Source organism: Vulpes lagopus, chromosome 8 (assembly GCF_018345385.1).
Source record: "Vulpes lagopus strain Blue_001 chromosome 8, ASM1834538v1, whole genome shotgun sequence".
Classification (NCBI taxonomy): Eukaryota; Metazoa; Chordata; class Mammalia; order Carnivora; family Canidae; genus Vulpes; species Vulpes lagopus.
The window spans coordinates 118,198,894-118,221,170 of record NC_054831.1 but is presented as its reverse complement, the minus strand read 5'-3'; the positions used below and the strand labels follow the sequence as shown (position 1 = coordinate 118,221,170).

General features: G+C 40.2%; 1 protein-coding gene across 2 annotated transcripts in view; it reads left to right on the top strand.

The window, feature by feature from the left end:
- KHDRBS1 (KH RNA binding domain containing, signal transduction associated 1) overlaps nt 1-22,277 on the top strand; it is a 40,071-nt gene that overhangs the window by 5,709 nt on the left and 12,085 nt on the right. The window contains exons 2-10 of one of the 2 annotated variants that reach the window (XR_005989446.1): nt 8,111-8,235; nt 9,062-9,178; nt 10,859-11,005; nt 13,667-13,800; nt 14,740-14,941; nt 15,451-15,518; nt 16,280-16,338; nt 18,828-19,020; nt 21,625-21,684. Coding sequence is in view for 1 of the 2 variants with exons in the window: in XM_041766784.1 (XP_041622718.1) it covers nt 8,111-8,235; nt 9,062-9,178; nt 10,859-11,005; nt 13,667-13,800; nt 14,740-14,941; nt 15,451-15,518; nt 16,280-16,338; nt 18,828-18,925 (950 nt within the window). In the remaining variant the exon portion in view is untranslated. Of the gene's footprint in view, nt 1-8,110; nt 8,236-9,061; nt 9,179-10,858; nt 11,006-13,666; nt 13,801-14,739; nt 14,942-15,450; nt 15,519-16,279; nt 16,339-18,827; nt 20,172-21,624; nt 21,685-22,277 lie in introns of those variants that run through there. The other variant, XM_041766784.1, reaches the window with a different exon arrangement.

The following is a 22,277-nucleotide window of genomic DNA, read 5'->3' as shown; positions in this document are numbered from 1 at the left end:
AGGTGATAAAGATCTGAATGAAAAGAGAAATATGCCATGTCCTGGGGAAGTTGTGGGGTTGGGGGGACTAGCATTATAAAGATGACAGGACTTTTAAATTAACATGTTGATCTTTTGCATTTTCCAAACTAATTCCAACTGGATTTATTTTTTTAAGAGATTTATTTGGGGCAGCCCAGGTAGCTCAGCGGTTTAGCGCCGCCTTCAGCCCAGGGCCTGATCCTGGAGACCAGGGATCGAGTCCCGCATCGGGCTCCCTGCGTGGAGCCTGCTTCTCCCTCTGCCTATGTCTCTGCCTCTCTCTGTCTCTCATGAATAAATAAATTAAAAAAAGAGAGAGAGAGATTTTTTTATTTTAGAGAGAGCATGAGTGGGAGGGGCAGAGGGGGAGAGAGTCTCAGGCAGACTTCATACTGACTGTGGAGCTGGAGCTGGTCACGGTGATCGATCCTACGACCTCGACCTGACCTGAGTGGAAACCAAGAGCCAGACACTCAACCACTGTGCCACCCAGGTGCCCCACCAGGATTTATTTTTTCAACCTGACATATTGAATATAAAGTAGATAAAAGAGGAAATGAAGAAAAATGAGGAAAAATTTTGGAGACAGGAAAATAATGAAAATCTGAAGTATTGATGGAAATTCGGTTAAACAAGACTTAGGGTTTGAGAGTATGAGAATTAGAAGGAACTCTAAACATTGCTGGTGAAAGTGTGAATTGATACAACCACTCTGGATAACAGTTTAGCATTTCATCTGAAAATTAATTTTCAAATTCCTTAAAATTCAGCAACATCATTCCTAGGAATATGCCCAAAGAAATTTTTTTTTAATTTTTTTTTTAATTTTTATTTATGATAGTCACAGAGAGAGAGAGAGAGAAGCAGAGACACAGGCAGGGGAGAAGCAGGCTCCATGCACCGGGAGCCCGATGTGGGATTCAATCCGGGGTCTCCAGCATCGGGCCCTGGGCCAAAGGCAGGTGCCAAACCGCTGCGCCACCCAGGGATCCCCCAAAGAAATTTTTGTACATGAATGCCTCATTCATAAAATGGTACACCTTGTTCATAAAATAGTGCACCTTGTTCACAAAATGGTGCAACGTGTTTCACCATTGATTGGAGATTGAACTTTTCAAAATAAAATATTTATGTAGCAGTGAAAACGAAAACTTACAGCTGCATGCAACAACATAGAGAAATCTTGGAAATCTAATATTAGTATGATAATATTACTAATATTAGACTAATATTAGAAAAGCAAGTCCCAGTAGGCTGGATACATACAGTACAATACTATTTTTTTGGAACATAATACTAGTGAGACTAAGTATAAAATATTGTTAGCATACATTTTTCTCTGATAAAGCAGCTTTTTACAAAACTAAATATACGTTTACCATACGACTCAGCAATTGCACTCTTGGGCATTTATCCCAGAAAAATTAAAACTTAGTTTCACACAAACCTGTGCATGAGTGCTCATAGCAGCTTTATTCATAATAGCCCCAAAATGAATGCCTCCAATAGGTGAGTAAACAGGTACATTCATACCATGGAATACTATTTAGCAATAAAAAGAAATGACAAGTGGAACAACTTGGATGGAGCTCAAAAGAATTATGCTGAGTAAAAAGAGCCAATCTCTAAAGGAAACATTGTATAATTCCATTAATTTAACATTTTTGAAAATACAGAATAATAGAGATGGAGAACAGATAAGTGGTTGCCAGTGGTGGGGGACAGCTGGAGAGAGGGGACTGTGGCTACAAAAGGTTGGGTGAGGAATCCTTATGGAACTGTTCTGTGCCTGGACTGTGGTGGTACTCGTGTGACTGATTAAATTGCATAGAACCAAACATAAATAAATGGGTGTAAAACTGATGAAATCTGAATAAAGTCAGTAGATTGTATTAATGTTAATTTTCTGGTAATGATATTGTATTATATATGTGCAAAGTATTATGGAGAAAATGGGTGAAAGGTATATGAGATATTTTTATTACTTGGAACTGCATATAAATCTACAATTACCTCAAAAAGGTTTTTTAAAAAAGAAAAAGGGTGCCTGGGTGGCTCAGTTGGTTAAGCATCTGCCTTCAGCTCAAATCTTGATCTTGGGGTCCTGGAATCGGGCCCCATGGTAGGTTCCCTGCTCCGTGGAGTCTGCCTCTCCCCCTACTTGTGCATGTACACACATGCTCTCCCTCTCTCTCAAATAAAATCTTCAAAAAAGAACAGAGAAAGCTCTAAACTCTAAATTGGATCATAAGAAAGAAATTCAGGAGACGATGGTCTATATGTCATAACAGGGTTTGCCACTATCCTGGAATGTGAGAATTGAGCCCCTTAGAGGGCTCTTTACTCAGACTAGGGGGATTTTTCTGAACCAATACCCACTGTCAGTCAACCTTGTCTGTGAAATATTGTATTATCTTTTCCTAGGGAACCCATCTGTACCTTTCATCAGATTTTCAAAGGAGCCCATGACCCCAAAAAAAGATTGAGAATCTCTATTGGTCTCTGCTCTTGCTTAAAACAGTTAAGTAATTTGATCAATAAAAAAAATGGAATTTTTTTATACAGAGGTAGTAAGCTTACTGGACTTGTGATTCCACAAGGTGGGTATCAACAGAAAAGATACAGGGCAGAGAACTACAAATTTGGGGATGATAGTCATGAATCATTGATGGTGTTAATGGTATGTTTCTTTCATTCAGTTAACATTTATAGATGCCTATTTTGTATTAGGCATTATACTAAAAATGGCAGGTACTCAGTTTAGGATTGGAAGGGGTCCAGAAATCATTAACAAAGGAAGGAATAATGTAGTTAGAGGTATGAAGCAAGTGCATTGAGAGTTGAGAGGAGGGCATGATGATCCCTGACCTTTTGGAGCAGAGATCCTCTGAATCTTGCCCTCTTAAAAACACTGCCTCTAGGGATCCCTGGGTGGCGCAGCGGTTTGGCGCCTGCCTTTGGCCCAGGGCGCGATTCTGGAGACCCGGGATCGAATCCCACGTCGGGCTCCCCGTGCATGGAGTCTGCTTCTCCCTCTGCCTGTGTCTCTGCCTCTCTCTCTCTCTCTCTCTCTGTGGCTATCATAAATAAATAAAATTAAAAAAAAAAAAAAAAAAACACTGCCTCTGGATGTGTTAGCCAGAGAATCTTGACCATTGTCTTATAGCTTATACAGCCCTTATCACATGTTGTTAATGAAACATACATGGTAGTCTGTTTTTAGCCTATCCAGTTGATAAAATTTGTATATAATTTTCCCAAACTTCTCTAGTATTAACATTTTTGTTTATTAGATCTCTTCTTTCTTCTTTCTTTTTTCTTTTCTTTTCTTTTCTTTTCTTTTCTTTTCTTTTTTTTCTTCTTATCCTCCTTTTTTAAGAAGTAAGAAGGAGGAGTGCCTGGGTGGCTCAGTTGATTAAATGGCTGCCTTTGATTTAGGTCATGATCCCAGAGTCGGGATCAAGCCCCACATCGGGCTCCTTGCTTAGCAGGAAGCCTGCTTCTCCCTCTTCTCCCCACTCCCCATGCTCTCTTTTGCTCCCTTTCAAATAAAATCTTTTTAAAAAATAAAAGTAAGATGGGAAGACTAAGATTTAATGACCTGTTGAAGATCACATACCAAGTATGTACCAATACTGGGAATCAAACACAGTTCCATCTAGCTTAAAATTCATGCTCTTTCCTCTGAGATATGCATTTGAGAAACAATCCTTGGCAGCTCCTTTTGCCCATAGGTCCTGTCCCTGTGTTTTAATAAAACCACCTTTTTGCACCAAAAGAAAAAAGAAAAACCTCATTCTTTAGAGCTTACAGTCTGTGCTAAGACCAACCAAAAAAAGGAATGGTTAAGTTATAGTAAAAGATAGAATAAAAGAAATGCCACCAGAATAGTTGAATTTGTTCTGACTGATAGAAGGAGTGACCTGGATTTAAGTACCTCACTAACTAGTCTTGTGATCTTGGACAAGTTACATAACTTTTCTGAGCCCAGCTTTTTGCACCTGTTAAATAGGGATAGTCCTGGTTATAAAGACAAAATGAAACAATAAATGCAAAATTCCTGACACAGGCACTGCATGAAATACGATTTCCATAAGCATCTGGCTAGGAAACAAATGGATCACCTCTCTGTTGTTTACACCTTAGCTTTCCTTTCTTTGGCTCTTGGGACATCCAAGGTCTCCAGAGGCCCAAGCAAAGATCACTTAAAGGAGTTGGTTTCAAAAATGTTGTCTAGAAAGTACTTTAGCCTGAGGGTTAAACCATTTTTAGGAAGCTTCTTGATGTTTTTTTTCCCTCCCCAATATAGCCTACTGTAAGCTCTCTGAGAAAAGTAAGGCCAAGGAGAGAAATACAGAATTGAAAACTGTACCCAAAATTTTGCAAAATCAGCTCTTCCTTGCTTAAATAAGGTATATGTGTCCCGTCCCCCTCCCTCCACCCCTGTATTAAAAGTACGAGGTTTGAAGCTGGAGAAAGCCTGGGTTTTGATCCTTTTTCTGGTACTTTAACAGCTTTGTGACTTAGAAACTTTTCTCTGAATTTGTTTCCTCCTTTGTAAAATGGAAATAGTACCAGCTATTTCATTGAGTTATTTTGTAGGATAAATGAGGTAATATTTGTAGGGCATTTGATACATAGTAGACATTGAATGAGTATTCAGTCCTTCCCCTTCCAAACATGGAAGATGAGCCCTCTTAAAGACTTAAAGTTACCTCTTTGTGTTTTGCTTTCTAGGCTAAACTTCCCTGATTGATTGATTGATTGATTGATTTAAGAGAGAAAGAGAATGAGTGAGAAAGCATGAGCAGTGGGGAGAGGCAGAGGTGGAGGGAGAAGCAGACTCCCCAGGACTCTGAGATCATGACCGGAGCCAAAGGCAGGTGCTTAATCCACTGAGCCAACCCAGGTGCCCCTCCCCTTTTTATCTTTTCAGTTCTCGGTTTTATTTAAATCACCATTCTGTGACTTCTCCAAAAATGCTTTAATGTTCTCTTTTAAATTAAGAGATAAAATGTATAAAAGGATTCCTTTTTTTAAAACACAACCAATTCATTTTTTAAAAAATATTTTATTTATTCATGAGAGACACAGAGACATAGGCAGAGGAAGAAGCACACTCCTCTCAGGGAGCCCAGTGTGGGACTCGAATCTCCGGACCAGGATCACGCCCTGAGCCAAAGGCAGATGCTCAACCACTGAGCCACCCAGGCGTCCCAAGGATTCTAATTAAGATACAACTAGTACAAAAAAAAAAAAAAAAAAAAAAGATACAACTAGTACAGAATAGAACAGAAGGCCGTGTTATAGAAGGAAAGGCCTGAAAACAGGGTACATTCCATTGCATCAAAACAAACCTTTCTCTTGGTTCAGTCTTTGCAGCCCTGCTGCCTATAGGAGTACAACAGATTAACAGGCTTAGAGTCTTCTCTTCCTGCACTGGCCAAGGAAAGTTTCTGGAAAATGGTATAAAATACAGCTGAAGGGCCTAACTAGATGATAGCAATTAGGACACACAAGAATTAAAATGAGGCATGTAATTTGTTCCACATTTTTAGAAGCTCTTTGGTGATGTTTTCAGATCACAAATGTAGCATCTTTGTTCCTAGGATTTTTGAGAGTTGAGTACCCAGCTTTTCAGCCTGGAAACTCAAGAAGAGATGTATTCAGAGATGGTAGGCTCAAAACTGGTGACTAGAAAAAGCTAATATTAGCCGTAAGTGGGAGGGGAGAATAGAGGTCAGGATATACCACCAGTAAAAGAGCAAACAAACAGGGTGTTGAATGAAGCATTTAGTCTGTTAATTTTAAGGTCAAATTTGTTTTCTTTTCTAAGCAATGAAACATAGGAGTGTGTAGAGCATCGTCATCTACAGTTCTCATAGGAGTAAAGATTTAGTTAAGAATATTTGCAATATGATTTAGCAGTTTTAATTGTCAGAAAGCGAGGGAGTTTGTGCTTTTAGGCATAAACAGGTCAGTTAGCTCACCATATTCTGCAGCCTCTGAAATTGGCTTCTTAATAAACAGAAAGCCTTCAGTTTGAAATTCTGAACTCCTACGAAAGTCTGTCAAAATCAAAAGGATTTTCCTTCATCTGTGTACTTCACAGCTGGAATTAGTCTAAACAGTTATTTTTTTTTTTATTTTCTTTTTAAGTTTTTATTTATGATAGGCACACAGTGAGAGAGAGAGAGGCAGAGACATAGGCAGAGGGAGAAGCAAGCTCCATGCCCTGGGAGGCCGACATGGGATTCGATCCCGGGTCCCCAGGATCACGCCCTGGGCCAAAGGCAGGCGCCAAACCACTGCGCCACCCAGGGATCCCTAAACAGTTATTTTTTAAGGCTGTTAAAGGTATGGGTTTGCAGAATGTGTTTGAAATAATATATCTTTTAATATTTTAAAATAATCTCTACATCCATCATGGGTCTCAGTCTCACATCTCTGAAATCAAGAGTCGCATGCCCCGCTTACTGAGCCAGCCAGGTACCTCTGAAGTAATTTATCTTTACCCTTTAAACCAGTGGGTTTCAAAGTGTGGTCCCTAGATGAGTAATATCAGCATCACCTGGTAACTTGCTAGAAATGAAGATTCCTAACACAAATCCCAAACTGGGGTTGGGACCCAGCAGTCTGTTGAATAAGCCCTCCAGGTGATTCTGATGCATACTGAAGTTTGAGAACCATTACCTTAAAATTATAGAAGATAGAGGGGTGCCTGGATGGTTCAGGCGGTTGGGCATCCAACTCTTGGATTCAGCTCAAGTTATGATCTCAGGGTCATGAGATCGAGCCCTAGCTAGGGCTCCCTGCCTAGCTGGGAGTCTGCTTGAGATTCTTTCCCTCTGTCCCCACCCCCCACATTAGGGCAGACACATTCTCTAAAATAAAATATTTTTTAAAATTATAGAATTTAGAAACTGTGGGAATAGTATATAAGGAGGATATTTGGCGTTACTTAGAATGTTCCACTGACTTTAGGGAGTATAAATTTCTTTTTTTGACTGTTTTCAGTGGACCATATAACCTTTTGTTGCTATTCATTGCCTTTGCGCACACTGCCCCATCTCTGTTACTACTCTTGTCATAGTACTTAAGTGTATTTCACTGCCAACTTCATAGACATTGTCAGTGTATAAACATAGTGAAGAGGGAGATCATATTTGACTTATTCTGTTGTATCTCCTATACTTTATAGGTTAGATGCCTGGCCCTTGGCAAGTCTCCCCTAGTGGTTAATGATCATACCTATATCTCTCCCTTATCTGCCTCTCCATAGGAAGCACTCAAACACTTCCAATGAGTGGATGAAGTTCCCTAATTATAGGAGATCTTTTTGGATACTAAGATGATAGTTTCATCTGATGAAACTATCTTAACCTGGGAATTGAAAGTACCTTGGTTTTCCTTTAGGACATTGAATTTGGCTAGATAATGTTGACCGTGTATCAAGCACTTCCTAGGAAATGGGTTTTAGTTGGTGTGTGTATATACATTATTTTACTCGGTCTTTATAGCAGCCTCATGTGAAGTAGGTATTCCCCCCATTTCACAGATGAGGAAACCAAAAATTAGGGCAATTAATTAAACAACTTTTCAAAGCTTACACAACTAGTAAATGGCAGACTAAGAATGAAGTCTTTCAAAAACTTTAAGAACTACTATGATCCAAAGCTCTAATATCACAGTGGAATTTTAATGGAACCCTTCATTGTATTAGTAACTTTTGTTTCTTCATCAGGACTGTGCTCTTTTTTTTGATACAGGCTTTTTATTTTTAAGTCATTTATCCTCTTTTCCCCATCTCTCTGCATTTGTTTTGTTAAATTCATTTATTCTTGAGAAACATTTGAATGGCTCTGATGTAGAGGCTTCAGGTGGGGATGGAAGAGCAAACTACTTTCATAAGAAGCAGCCTCTGGGTTTCCTAGTTAACTCTGTACACCTTTGATGCTTTCGGCCAGTCTCTACCTGAAATTAGCACATTCATCTGAACTATTTGGTCTTATGTTGTTTTTGCTTTATGCAGACTTGGATATTTGCATTTAGTTACCAGAACAAACTGAATTGTGTTTGTCTTATTCAGAAATTGAGAAGATTCAGAAAGGAGATTCAAAAAAGGACGATGAGGAGAATTACTTGGATTTATTTTCTCATAAGAACATGAAGCTGAAGGAGCGGGTACTGATACCTGTCAAGCAGTATCCCAAGGTAAGGCCAGACGTGCCTCACTTGGTTGTCTTTGTAGGTGTGAGAGCCACGGGCTATAATAAAGACTTCTGGAAATTGTGATGCATTAGGTCATTGAGCCTGTGAAGCTTCTCTTCCATACTTGTAGTACTTGTTTTTGGTAGTTGAAACATCTGAGTCCCTAAGTAGCCGTATACCTATATCTAGGAAGGAAATATAATCAACTTTTTATTACCAAAAAAGAGTTTCTTTCTCAAACATTCAGGCTCCAAGTTCAAAGAAAAAAACTGAAGAGTTGCTCTCTGTCAAAAGATTGATGTGGGGAAGAAAAAAGATTGATAAAATCTTAATACAGGGAATATAGCACAAATCTTTGACTAGATGAAGTTAATTTTATTTCTTAATCAGTGTTTTACTTTCAAATAAATACTTTTTTGTTTTTCTCCTCCTCCTCCTTTTTTCCTTTTTTTAAAGAAAAGAAATTAGTTATATTTAGTTTACCAAACAAGTACTATAAAAGAATGCCATATGTCTGTTCTGTTCTGTAGTCACTGCCTTAAAAATATTTGTTTGTTGAAGCACTAAGGGTTGCAGTGTGATAATTTGGAAAGAGCACTAGACTACATCTGGAAACCCAAGTTCAAGTCTAGGAACTGCTGCTTTCTATATGTATAATCTTAGACTATTCATTTTTTTCAGTGTATCCTCAGCATATCCTTTTCAGTAAAATAGGAATGGTAATATGCACCCTATTTTACAGGGTTGTAGATCAAATGAGATAGTAAGACATGTGGAAGTGTTTTATAGGAACATACGTATTTAGAAATCTATTTTTATTTTCTGTCAGTTCAATTTTGTGGGGAAGATCCTTGGACCACAAGGAAATACAATCAAAAGACTGCAAGAAGAGACAGGTGCAAAGATCTCTGTGCTGGGCAAGGGCTCAATGAGAGACAAAGCCAAGGTAAGCTCACATCAGTGAGGCAAAAAGACAATGCCTTCTGGAAGCCAGTACTTATAAAAATACAGAATGTGAATCCCTTAAATTTGTGTTGGGTGTAAGAGATTACAGACCTAGTTAATTTACTTGTTTGGCAACGCTGGAAGAGCCTAGGTGTGCCCTAGTGGTAATTTTTTTTCCCGACTTTTGACTGCCTCGTAATAGAAGCAGCAGTAACACATTTCACATTTGTAAGCTTGTCTCTGAAAACTTGGAAGGGGAGCTGAATATGCTAAAACTTATCCAGACTAAAGACACTAAAATGTGAACAGCACATTCCCTTTCCAGTAACATTGAAAAATGAGAGCAGTAATGTTGTGAGTACAGGTGAATCTGAAGATTAGTTGTCTGGGTTTTTTTAGAGCCAGTTGGAATGTAAAGAACACTAAAAGAAAGTATTTCAAAAGGAACCATAGTAATCCTGACAACAGAACCTAATGCTAATTTTTTTTTTCCATGTCATAGCCCATGAGCTTTGTATTCTTTATAAGCACTCAAAAAAAAAAAAAAAAAAAGAAATAAATAAATAAAATTCTACCAAAACAGAATAGTCTTAGCCTTCTAGGGTCAGCTTTTTAGATGAGATATATCAGGTACAGTCTAAGAACTTAGTCATTCAGGGCTCCTTTTATGCAGCCTAAACTGATGAACATTGTTTTCTTTTATCCACTCACATTTCTCACTAGATGAATACACTTAGGGCTGAAGTATGTTATTCTAGCTAATGAGATTTTCTTCACTCTATTCTGACTTCTTTCCTCCCCTAGAACATCCCAGACAATAAAAAGAGCTGGTACTGGGACATCTGGCTGGCTTAGTCACTAGAATATGTGACTCTTGATCTCAGGGTCCTCAGTTCAAGCCCCACAATGAGGGTAGAGATTACTTAATGAATAAAAAAAGTTTAGGGGCACCTGGGTGATTCATTCGGTTAAGCATCTGACTCGGTTTCAGCTCATGTCATAATCTCAGGGTTGTGAGATCGAGCCCTGCTTTGGGCTCCTCACTGGGCATGGAGCCTGTTTAAGATTCCCTCTCCCTCTCCCTCTGTCCCCCCACCCCCAAAATAAATAATATTTTTTTTAGTGTAAAAAAAAAAATGAAGAGCTTGTGCTCAACAGCTCTACCTAGGATTTATTTATTTATTTATTTAAAAGATTTTATTTATTTATTCATGAGAGAGAGAGAGGCAGAAACATAGGCAGAGAAGCAGGCTCCATGCAGAGACTCGATTCTGGGGACTCCAGAATCATGCCCTGGGCTGAAGGCAGACACTCAACCGCTGAGCCACCCAGGCATCCCTCTACCTGGAATTTAAAAACAAATACTTGGCAATGAATGAATGCATGCATGCTTGGCAAACAGCTTATATCTGAATGAAGACTGGAATTAAGTTTCTCTCTTCTACACCTAGTAAGAGCTGCAGTGAATATACCATGGACTCAATACAGTGGTTAACTTTTAGTAGCAGACCAATTACAGGTTTAGCAGGTTGTGTGAATTACTGTCCTCTAGACTTTGTTTGCTTTTGTCTTACACTTTGCTATTTTTCTTAGATATTTAATTTCTTTCTCTTTCAGCTGGAAATAACTATCATTTTCTCCCATTCTATGTGATGTGATGTTTTTCTGCATTTTTCCATAGGAGGAAGAGCTGCGCAAAGGTGGAGACCCCAAATATGCCCACTTGAATATGGATCTGCATGTCTTTATTGAAGTCTTTGGACCCCCATGTGAGGCTTATGCTCTTATGGCCCATGCTATGGAGGAAGTCAAGAAGTTTCTAGTACCAGTAAGGAAATCCACATCCTATATCTTTGAGCAAAAGAGAACTGGGATCTTGTACTGTTGCTAATAAGGCAGGGGATCTTAATCATGATCTCTGCATAACCTGAAATTGCATACCAAATTCTGTATTTATGTTCATTTTTCTGAGGTAGTGTGTTACTTATACCTAGTTCTCAAAGCACTGTGCCCCAAAGCTACTCTACCCCTCCTTGTCTAATGTGGTTTTGGTTATATACCAGGATCTATTGTTAGTATCTTGGGTCTGCAGTGTGTCTGGCGTTTTAACATCTGATTAACAAAGATTTAACAGTCTCCACCGAATTAAATGTGTTGGTACTAGTGTGGAACCAGGAGGTTATGATAAGAAGAAAGCTAAGATGGTCGTAAACTCTCTGTACTCAGGGGTTAATGTTCTAGACTTTGGAGAGTGTAGAAGATAACAGCAAGAGGCTTCTAGCATCCAGTGTTAATATATTAAATTTTGACGTGGGTGCTTTCAGGGCTTTCTCTCCTGGAGGAATTTACTGACATGGAGTTTAATTTGAAAGAGTCATGATCTTATAGTCTTGACTATTGATATTAAACAAATTGGTGTGCAGTTCCTTTCAGAGTGTAACTGAGGCCCACAAAGAATTGGGACAGACCAGGTTACATATCTTGCTTATTTTACTACCTGGTCAGAGGGTCCATTCTTTGAATAAGCAGAAAATGTTGTGATTTTTGCTCAGCAAGACTTATTAGTTGTCAGAGTTAACAAACTACAGTTGAATGTTTAATAATCAAGGATGAATCTGGAACCTTAGGAAGTATGTGAAATACTCTTAGCTAGAATTGAGTAAGCATCCTGTTTTCATCACTAAAACTAATAGGTGAGATACAGTTCTTGGTTTTCTTGAATATGCAAAATGAGGAGTTGGAACTATATGTGTCAGAGGATGTGAGAATTGGTAGAGCAAAAAATTTATAGGCGGTGTGTACCTATAATGCTGAGCTTCAAGAATTTCAACACTGTCTCAGATGTCTCAGCAGCTGCTTGGCTTCCAAATACTTCATCTTCGTTAGAATGTTCAAACATGAAACAGCCAATTTAAAATATCCTAGAGAAGAACTTAGAGCTGGTAAATTTTTCCTTGAGGGAGTCCTTTTTACTCTTTTTGAGGTGTTCTACTGAAGCATCGTGAGCCACCTAGTTCCTGAAGGACTATAGGGGAATGCCCATCTCCCCTTTATCCTTAGTCTCAGCATATTTCTCAAAAGGGATGGCTTTGCAAGGTTTTGATGTAAGTGGATCTTCTAAAAAGATGCCTATCAGGCAGATCTGGGTTTCCTCCGTATTGGTGTAGCATTACGAAGAATTAGACAAATGGGCTGTCATTGGTTACTTGATTCTCCAGAGTGTGGGTCTCAAGCAGCAGTAGTGTGTAAGATAGGAGTAGGTGAAGAGTTGAGGGGGGACATCTCTATGGTGACCAGAATCTTCTGTTCTTGAAGCTCTATCCACCTGGGATATATAAAAAAAAAAGCATGGAGTATTAAAACTGAATGGCTCTCATCAGGAAGTATGTGAAAAGATTTGCAAATGGCAATTGACTCAATTCTTCCCTCTTGTGAAGAAAAAAAAAGTGAGCCTATTTTTGCATCCATGACCAGAGCCTCCGTTTTCCCCTTAGAACCATTAACTGTACCAGAGAGGCTTCCTGGTACAGTAGGAAGAGCACTGGACTGGGACCTTTATCCGCGTCATCTTGGACAAGTTATTATTTCACTTTTCTGAGCCTCAGGTTCCTTGTTCATCCCAAACATTTGTTAAGTATCTGGTAGGTGCCTAATACTCTGCTTGGGTCTGAAGTTACAAAAATGGCTCCTTTCTCACAATCTAGTGAGAAAGACAATTCTAGAATGACGTGGTAAGTGCTTGGGTAGAGAAAATTACACGGTGCTATGGAAAAAAGAGGAGGGAGTGGGGGTGGCGTCAAAGAAAGTTTTTCAAAAGAGGTAATATTTTATTTTAAATCTTGTAAGAGTTAGTCTCTCAGGTGGACAAGAAAGGCAGTGTAATCTAATGATTCAAAGCCTAGATTTTGGAGACAGGTAATTCTGAATTCACATCAAGTCTACCACTTAACTAGCTGTATATCCTTAATTTGGTGGCTTTATAAGCCTTGATTCTATTTCCCAACCGTAAAATGGGAAGACCTGTCTACTAACTTTCAGAGTTATCGTGAAGATTAAACCGCAAAATCTATAGAGAGTTATTATAAAGTACCCAGGGCGTAGAGCTTAATTAACGGTAGTGGCTTTTACTATTCTAGGAAGAGGGAGCTCTTTGCAAGAATAGGTGTATAAATATGCCAGGTTCTGAGCAACAAGTTGTTCTGCATGGCTTGAAAGGAGGTTATCCATGAAGAATGGGTAGAAGTGATCTGGAGAGCTAGGTAGGGACTAATTATGAAGAGCTTCAGCTGAATAATGAGAGGTCTGCCATCAGGACTTTCCTTGAAGAGGTGACAGGTAGGGTGCCATTTGACTTCAGAGAATGCATGACCTGAGACTTCATCCGGGCATTCAGAGCTGGTCTTAGTATCCAAGGCTTATGTGGGCTGGACAACTTCTCAGCAGGAGGTGGAGACATGGCACAATAGTCCTCATTATCTTTCATTTGCAGGATATGATGGATGATATCTGCCAGGAGCAGTTTCTAGAGCTCTCCTACTTGAATGGAGTACCAGAGCCCTCTCGAGGACGTGGGGTGCCAGTGAGAGGCCGAGGGGCTGCACCTCCTCCTCCACCTGTTCCCAGGTAAAAATAATGGAGACAACTACAAACAGGATATAAATTTTTTTTTTTAAGATTTTATTTATTTACTCATGAGAGACTGTCAGAGAGAGAGAGAGAGAGGCAGAGACACAGACCGAGGGAGAAGCAGACCCCATGCAGAGAGCCTGACACAGGACTTGATCCCGGGTCCCCAGAATCACGCCCTGGGCTGAAGGTGGTGCTAAATCGCTGAGCTACCCGGGTTTCCCAGGATATAAATTTGATCGGTACCATCCTGGTACCAGATGGCCGGTAGCATCTCTTTCGTAGTGGTGCCCTTACCTCTAGCTTGGAAGGGGGCCTCAGGATTTGTACCATCAAAAGTGGAATAGTAGGGATACCTGGATGGCTCAGTGGTTGAGCATCTGCCTTTGGCTTAGGTCATGATCCCAGGGTCCTGGGATCAAGTTCTGCATCAGGCTTCCTGCCGGGAGCCTGCTTCTCCCTCTGTCTATGTCTCTGCATCTCACTCTGTCTCTCATGAATAAATAAAATCTTAAAAAAGAGTGGAATAGTTGATCTTAGGTACTTTGGCCATAGTCAGGTGCAGCAGTTCTGTTGAAACTTCTGGTCTTTTAATTCTGGACAGTTGTAGCATTTTAAAATGGTCTCTGGCTTTAGAATTTTACCTTTTGTGAATGACCTTTATGGAATATTCAGCCTTTCCAAAATCGTCCACCGATGAAACATTGACAGACCCACTGTGGAACCTGGGGAGTCACCAGTATGGGTCTTTTATCCACCCATATGTTCCTCTGTGGGTTTTTTGTTTTGTTTTGTTTGTTTCCTCTGTGTTTTAATAGTAGTCTATTTAAGGCCTCGTGAAATCTGCCTAGCTCCAGATTTTGCAAACAAATCTGAACAGGAATGTGTTAGTTGATGTATTAAAAGCTCCATTTAACGTAAATTTTCTTTTTGCAGGGGCCGTGGTGTTGGACCACCTCGGGGGGCTTTGGTGCGTGGTACCCCAGTGAGAGGAGCCATCACCAGAGGTGCCACCGTGACTCGAGGAGTGCCACCCCCACCTACGGTGAGGGGTGCTCCAGCACCAAGAGCACGGACAGCAGGCATCCAGAGAATACCTTTGCCTCCACCCCCTGCGCCGGAAACATATGAAGAATATGTAAGGAGTTGGAACAGTGTGCTGTTTCCCAATACCTAGAAGGTTGCCAAAGTTGAATGATAGGGCATTGGCCTTTGACATAGGTGGCAGGGACAACCTATAAGAGATCTGGAGTCAGTCTCTTCTCTTGCAGTGAGCATTAAAATATGAGGTTTTTCCATTTTAAGCAGTTTACTATGTGTGAATAGATTAAACAGGAAATAGGCTGTACCTTGATATGTATATAGTCTTTTAGTAAGGGGTGTTTTCGCTAGTACTACTGATAATTCTCAACTTCAACTGTTTACCTTGTTTCCTGCCCACAATTTGAAGGGTGGTTTGGTTTGGTTGGTAGTTCAGTTTTGTTTTGTTTTTTAAAAAAAATAACCCTTTCTCAACAATTCCCCAGTGAGTGTAAATTTTGGAGGGAAATTTTGCGTTGTTAATCTAGGAGTCTGCCATCCTCCTATGAGTTGTAATTACCTTCCCTACTCTGTGTGATTCTGACTATTTCATTTTATTTGTTCCAGGGATATGATGATACTTACGCAGAACAGAGTTATGAAGGCTACGAAGGCTATTACAGCCAGAGCCAAGGGTAAGTCAGGCAATAGAAGTGCTGTTTCGTGTCCTAGGGATGGATGGGAGGGAGTTTGAGCAACTGAGAGATTTAGGTAGCACACATCTAAGGAGCAGTGTGGCTCCCTTTTGGAGAGTATCGCCTTTACTTTCCACATCTGTAGGGCACACAGATCTATGAGCTTAGATAGCTGTGAATCTTAATTTACAGTGTAGAATTTGGGAATAACAGATGGAAAATTACTGAGCTGTGACCACATGGAAATGAAGGGAAAATGCCATTAAATTGTTTTGACGTATTCTTGTCACTTTAAAAGGAAGCCTAGAATCTTACTACCATAACTTGGGTTGTTTTGTGCACTCGTCTTAAATAATAATGTTTTTGTGTATACATATTTTGTCTGTGATTGATTGAAAAGTGTCTCATAATTATACAGTGGGGACAGGAACAGCATGTTTGTTTATTCTCTTCCAATGAGCCCTATAAATGTGTGTGTGTACACTATAATTAAGATGGCCAGTTTTGGATTATGCTCTCTCACTTTAAATTATGTGGCATCCATCTTTGCTATGGTTATCAATTTTTTTAATAATTACTAACTCCTTAAAAAAAATAATTACTAGCTCCTATGTGTTTTGAAAATGTTTTCTGGTTTGGAGATGGGGCAGAATGAGCATTTTCCTGTCTTCCACACCTAGTAAAATGACTGAAATGTGGGAGGAATACGAAATGGAAACAAGAGTTACTCTAGCTCTCTAACCTCTGTCTTTGGCTTTCAGGGACTCAGAATATTATGACTATGGACATGGGGAGGTTCAAGATTCTTATGAAGCTTATGGTATGTCTTTATTTCCATGGTGGGCAAAGTGTGCAAGTAAGTGCCTGCAGGAATGCTGGTGACTCAATTATTGGGGACCACCAGTCACATACTGAAAGAGGAGCTTTTAGAAAGCTGAGATGTTGGTAGATGTGACAGTAGCTGTCCTGCTCTTATTGAAATTGTGTGATGTGGCATAGAAAGAGGAGCTCTTAAGGTGAAATGGGGTACTGTTACTCTTGGAAGGCTAAGTAGGTGTCTTAAACTAGGGCTCAGGTCCAGCTTGGTCTGGTTGGAGCAGCAGACTTTTAAGTTGATGTTGATCTTTTTCTACGTTAGACCAGGAGAGATGGCCAGGCCTAGGTCATGTTGCAGGGCCTTTGCTGCTGGTGCCTAGGCCACATTAGTAGATAATAAGAACTTAATCATATCTAACTTCATTCTCCAGCCCCACTTCATTTTTAGCAACGATTTTGGATCTCATTGAAAAGAATCTCAATGTAGAGGAAATGTTAGCTGAAAGAGAACGAGACGGCAAGTAGCTAGCCAAAAGCAGGTTGGGTGCAAGAAGAGTGCCTATCAGCCTCAGATCTGAGACTATAAGGGCTAGAGCCAATTCAGCTCCTTACTTGCTTGGAGACCTCTCAGCTCGGTCCCTGATCCCAAAGGACCTATAGAGGCTGGAATGGCAGTAGGATCAAGCTGTCTTCCCTGAGGTTTAGTTGAAAACACATTGCTCAAGAGTGTCCTCAAGAGCCAATTATGGCCCCGTGTTAATGGGCCCCAAAGGGAGTGCCATGTGGCAGTGGGTGCAGAGAGAGCAGCCTTTAAATGCAAGGATTTTCAACATACCTGAGGGAGTTCCAGAGTGCTTGGTGAGGGGCTCAGCAATTGACAGTTCATCTTAAGATGCTAGTAAACAGTCTCTCCTTACCCCTAGCTGAAAAGAAGGAGGTGGGGAGCCTCTTAGAGCTCCCACTGACAGACAAGCTGAGCTTTACTCCTCAGCACAGTTATGTAGTAGCCAGTCAGCTGCTTGCCTAGAGAAATGGTTTTTACCAATTCTAGCTAAATGGTACTGGACAGTTGCCATCAGTAACGCTGCACTGCTCTGAGGCCACCGTTTAAAAGGGCAGTGGGAGGGATCCCTGGGTGGCGAAGCGGTTTGGCGCCTGCCTTTGGCCCAGGGCGCGATCCTGGAGACCCGGGATCGAATCCCACATCGGGCTCCCGGTGCATGGAGCCTGCTTCTCCCTCTGCCTGTGTCTCTGCCTCTCTCTCTCTCTGTGTGTGACTGTCATAAATTAAAAAAAAAAAAAAAAAAAAAAAAAAGGGCAGTGGGATTGCCCTGGGGCATTCCCTCCATTGGTGAGGCGGCACAACGGGGCCTCTGTATGTGTTTGACTAAATTACATTTCTGTTTTGCCAGAAAAGAGACGACCGAAAGAGTCAGACTGCTTCTTTTGCTCCTGGTGTGATGTTGCTGCAGTTAATCTGTTATGATTTCTACCTTTTATAAACGGAATTAGAAAAATAAACTGTCTTGGTAGTACTAGAAGCCACTTGGAAAATAATGGATGTACCTATCATACTAAGGGTATAAATAGGCTTGCATAGGGTTCTGTGGGACTGCGGGTCCATATAGAGGTTTTAGATCTGTAGAGATGGAGGCTCATATTTGTGAATGCAGGCAGCTGGAGAAATACATTGGGGATGAACTGGCATAGGTAAAGTATGGGGGCGAGTGGGAAGAATAAGCTCATAATCACAACTCCTGTTCATAAGAGGTCAGCTGTAGAAGTAAGGGATCATCTCCCTCAGGCTTTTCCCTGTATCAAAGGAATACCATTTGAGGATGTCAGCCAGGTTTATCTGGCTTCTCTGGACTACTGCATGAGAAAGGAAATAATGAATTCTCCATCATATCAGTGTTATAAATACATTCAATTGTACTTCCCTCCGCCAGAGCAGTGGACCAGCTCTGCTGGTGGGGAGGCCTCATGAAATGTGGCCCTTGCTTGTTCCTCCCAGAGAGCCAGAGGACACTTCTTAACAGGGAAACCTGACTTAACTGGTGGAAAGGGAGACCACCTTATTTCCAGTCTGAAAGACCTTGCAAAGTTGCCACATTACCCAAGGCTTTCTGCCAGATGCTTTTGGGAACGGGAAGAAGGACATTGTGGACCCACTGAGATTCATCTCCTTACTGTCTCAAGCAAGGTGTTGGTTTATCCAGGTTTGGGGGTTGGAGTAGATCTCATGTTGCCAGTGGAGAATCTCTTTGCTGAAGATGATTCTAGGCCTTTTCTGAGCTGTTTCCTTCTGTCTGTCCACTCAAAATTGCCCTGTTCCAGAAGGCCAAACAGAGTGAAAAGTGAGGACCACTGGGATGTGGCAAGACACGGGAAGCAAAGCAGTGTTTTTGGTGATCTTAACCATATGACCTACTTCTGCTCATCCCAGCATGCCAATGGCACATGGTTTATAAATTGTTCTTGCTTTCCCCACAGGCCAAGACGACTGGAATGGAACCAGGCCGTCGCTGAAGGCCCCTCCAGCTAGGCCAGTGAAGGGAGCCTACAGAGAGCACCCATATGGACGTTATTAAAAACAAACATGAGGGGAAAATAACAGTTATGAGCAAAGTTGTTACTGATTTCTTGTATCTCCCAGGATTCCTGTTGCTTTACCCACAACAGACAAGTAATTGTCTAAGTGTTTTTCTTCGTGGTCCCCTTCTTCTCCCCACCTTACTCCATTCTTAACTCTGCATTCTGGCTTCTGTATGTAGTATTTTAAAATGAGTTAAAATAGATTTAGGAATATCGAATTAATTTTTTAAGTGTGTAGATGCTTTTTTCTTTGTTGTTTAAATATAAACAGAAATGTACCTTTTATAATAAAAAAAAAGAAGTTGAGTAAAAAAAAAACCACAAACCTGTTAGTTTCAAAAGTGACATTGCTTGCTTAAAGGTTCTGAAGTTTAAGGCTTGTTAACTTTCTCTTAGTTTTGATTTGAGGCATCCCGTAAAGTTGTAGTTGCAGAATCCCAAACTAGGCTACATTTCAAAATTCAGGGCTGTTTAAGATTTAAAATCACAAACGTTAACGGCAGTAGGTGCCACCATGTAAAAGTAAGCTCAGACGTCTCTAAAAATGTTTCCTTTAAAAGCACATGGCGGTTGAATCTTAAGGTTAAATTTTAATATGAAAGATCCTCATGAATTAAATAGTTGATGCAATTTTTAACGTTAATTGATTTAAAACAACAGCAACAAAATTAGGTTTGTAAAACTGACTTTTTCATTATGTGGGTTTTGAAATCTAGCCCCAGACATACAGTGTTGAGAGATACTTAGCCGGGAGTAGGTTTTGAAGAGGTTGATTTGGGGAGAGGGGCTGGCCACCTGGATTGAATTTATGCAGAGCTTTTTAGCCTTGAAAAATCTTCCAGTAATAGTACTAATACTTAAAATTTCAGTATTTAAAAAAGACAAAAGTGTTTTGTCCATCTGAGGTCTGCACTCCATGAAAAGCTCACTTGGACACTGGAGCCAAAAACTGATGATTTTTTTAAGTTGACAGTTGTCAATATTGAACTGTTCCCAAGGTAGTTAGTCAAGTATGTCTCAACACTAGCATGATATAAAAAGGGACACTGCAGCTGAATGAAAAAGGAATCAAAATCCACTTTGTACATAAGTTAAAGTCCTAATTGGATTTGTACCGTCCTCCCATTTTGTTCTTGGAAGATTAAATGCTACATGTGTAAGTCTGCCTAAATAGGTAGCTTAAACTTATGTCAAAATGTCTGCAGCAGTTTGTCAATAAAGTTTAGTCCTTTTTTAATCAAAGTAAATGTGATGAATTGTCATTTTTTTGGGTGGACAATAAAATAGTTTTCTCTTTCAAATAAACTTAAATTAACTCTAAAGTTAATGGGCTTGTTAAAAGTTGGAGACATTCTTAAAAGTGGTGGGGGGTATTTTATTTTAAGTTTACCAAAAAAAAAGTTTATCGAGTTGTTAAGTTTTAGTTTAAAAATAACCAAAGCTTTTTCACCCCCTGGAAGTTGTTGACAGCAGTTTTATCCCATCCTATCTGCAAGCTCTAATTTCTGGAGAGAGAAACCCAACTGAGCCAAAACTTGGATTGGTTTCCACGCATAGGCCTCAGCGTTTAAAGTGCCAGCCACCCTCGTCTGCACCTTCTATAGAGCCCCTAGGTGGCCCTAAGCATGCACCAAATAATCTCCGTGAGCTTGAAAAGGGATAGCACCTGCCTTTAGATAATGACAATTCAGCAAACCCTGGATGCCCTTCAGGGTTTCCCTTCCAATCCCAGAAATGCCGGTAACAAATCAGATGGGCTGGGGCAGGATCTGGCATGATAGGCTGGCTCTAAACTCCCTCCTGAGAGACCAAGAGAGGAAATGATGGAATTGGTTGGCCCTGTTTCCACTCCTCTGTTAATTCTCAGGGTTCTTATGCCTTCCCTAAGGGAGCCACCTAAACTGCTCGGGGGTGAAAAATCCTCTTGTATGAAGTGCCAAGCTGCCTGCAGCAGTGCATGATGGACATTTTTTTTCTTTTTAAAACACACCAACAAAAAAATGTATTTGTAGATTGTGATAAAGTGTAAATAACTGAATTTTCAACCATGGTTTGAAGTCAGCTTTCAGGGCATTATGTCTTGTTTTGATGAAAAGAGATCACTCTATACCCCCCTTTTTAAAGGAAAATTATCGCAAGAGAATCAGGATGTGTAAAGCTAACATGCATCGCAAAAAACCAAAGGTAACCTAAATGTCTGATTTTAATAGCACATATTTCTCTTTTACATAAACTGTGACAGCAACTTGCATAAACAATTCTTTAGCTGTTAATTTTAATGTTAAAACTTTGCAAAACTTGTTTAATAAAAATAGCTGTAAAAAGAAAAACCATATGCTGCCGCATAAATTAGCCATAACTCTTAATAATCCTGCCCATCACAAGTGAACTGTAATGTAACCTGGGCACAAAGTCTGACATCTTAAATGACACATTGTAAAATTTCAATGACTGTAGATTAGACCTGCTGCTCCCCAAAGTCAAGCTTTCTGCTCAGCTATTTAAAAATGTACAAGGATGAGCCCCTATAGGTCCCCATATTGATATTCACAATGAAATGTTACTTAAAATTTCTTTAAAGTTGCATGTTTCTCTCCTGTAATGTGTAAACTGCATGCAGGATCTCTATCTTTTATTTTGTATGTCTTTAAAACTTCCTCTTCAAAAGGCTCATCTCTTACTTCTCCGTTTTCAGGTGGTTGAAAACTCCTGAGGCATTTCCTGGAGTAGAATGGGTAGTGAAGACCCATTTCAGGTATGTTAAGGTGGCTTTCTGTTAAGGATGTGGGACTTTTTTTTTTTCTTTTTTAAAGATTTTATTTATTCATGAGAGACACACAGAGAGGTTAGAGACATAGGCAAAAGGAGAGGCAGGCTCCCAGCTGGAAGCCTGATGCAAGACTTGATCCTAGGACCCCAGGATCACAATCTGAGCCAAAGGCAGATGCTCAACCACTGAGCCACCCAGGTGCCCCAAGGATATGGGACTTTTATCCTAACTATAAAGTAGTTTCGCCAGGTGGTGGCCTGGGAGGTGATCAGTAGGCAAATCTTTCTCACATGTCATTTGTACCATATTTACAACGCCATATTTATATGTTGGTTTATAGTCCATATTGAATTTACTTGTGATGATGGTAGTGTCAATATATCTATCAAATCCTGCCCTATCCTGTCAGTAACCTAATGGGACAGTGTTTCTTTTTTTTTTCTTTTTAATAAATTAATTTTTTATTGGTGTTTAATTTACCAACATACAGAATAACACCCAGTGCTCATCCCGTCCAGTGCCCCCCTCAGTGCCCAGCACCCATTCACCCCCACACCCCGCCCTCCTCCCCTTCCACC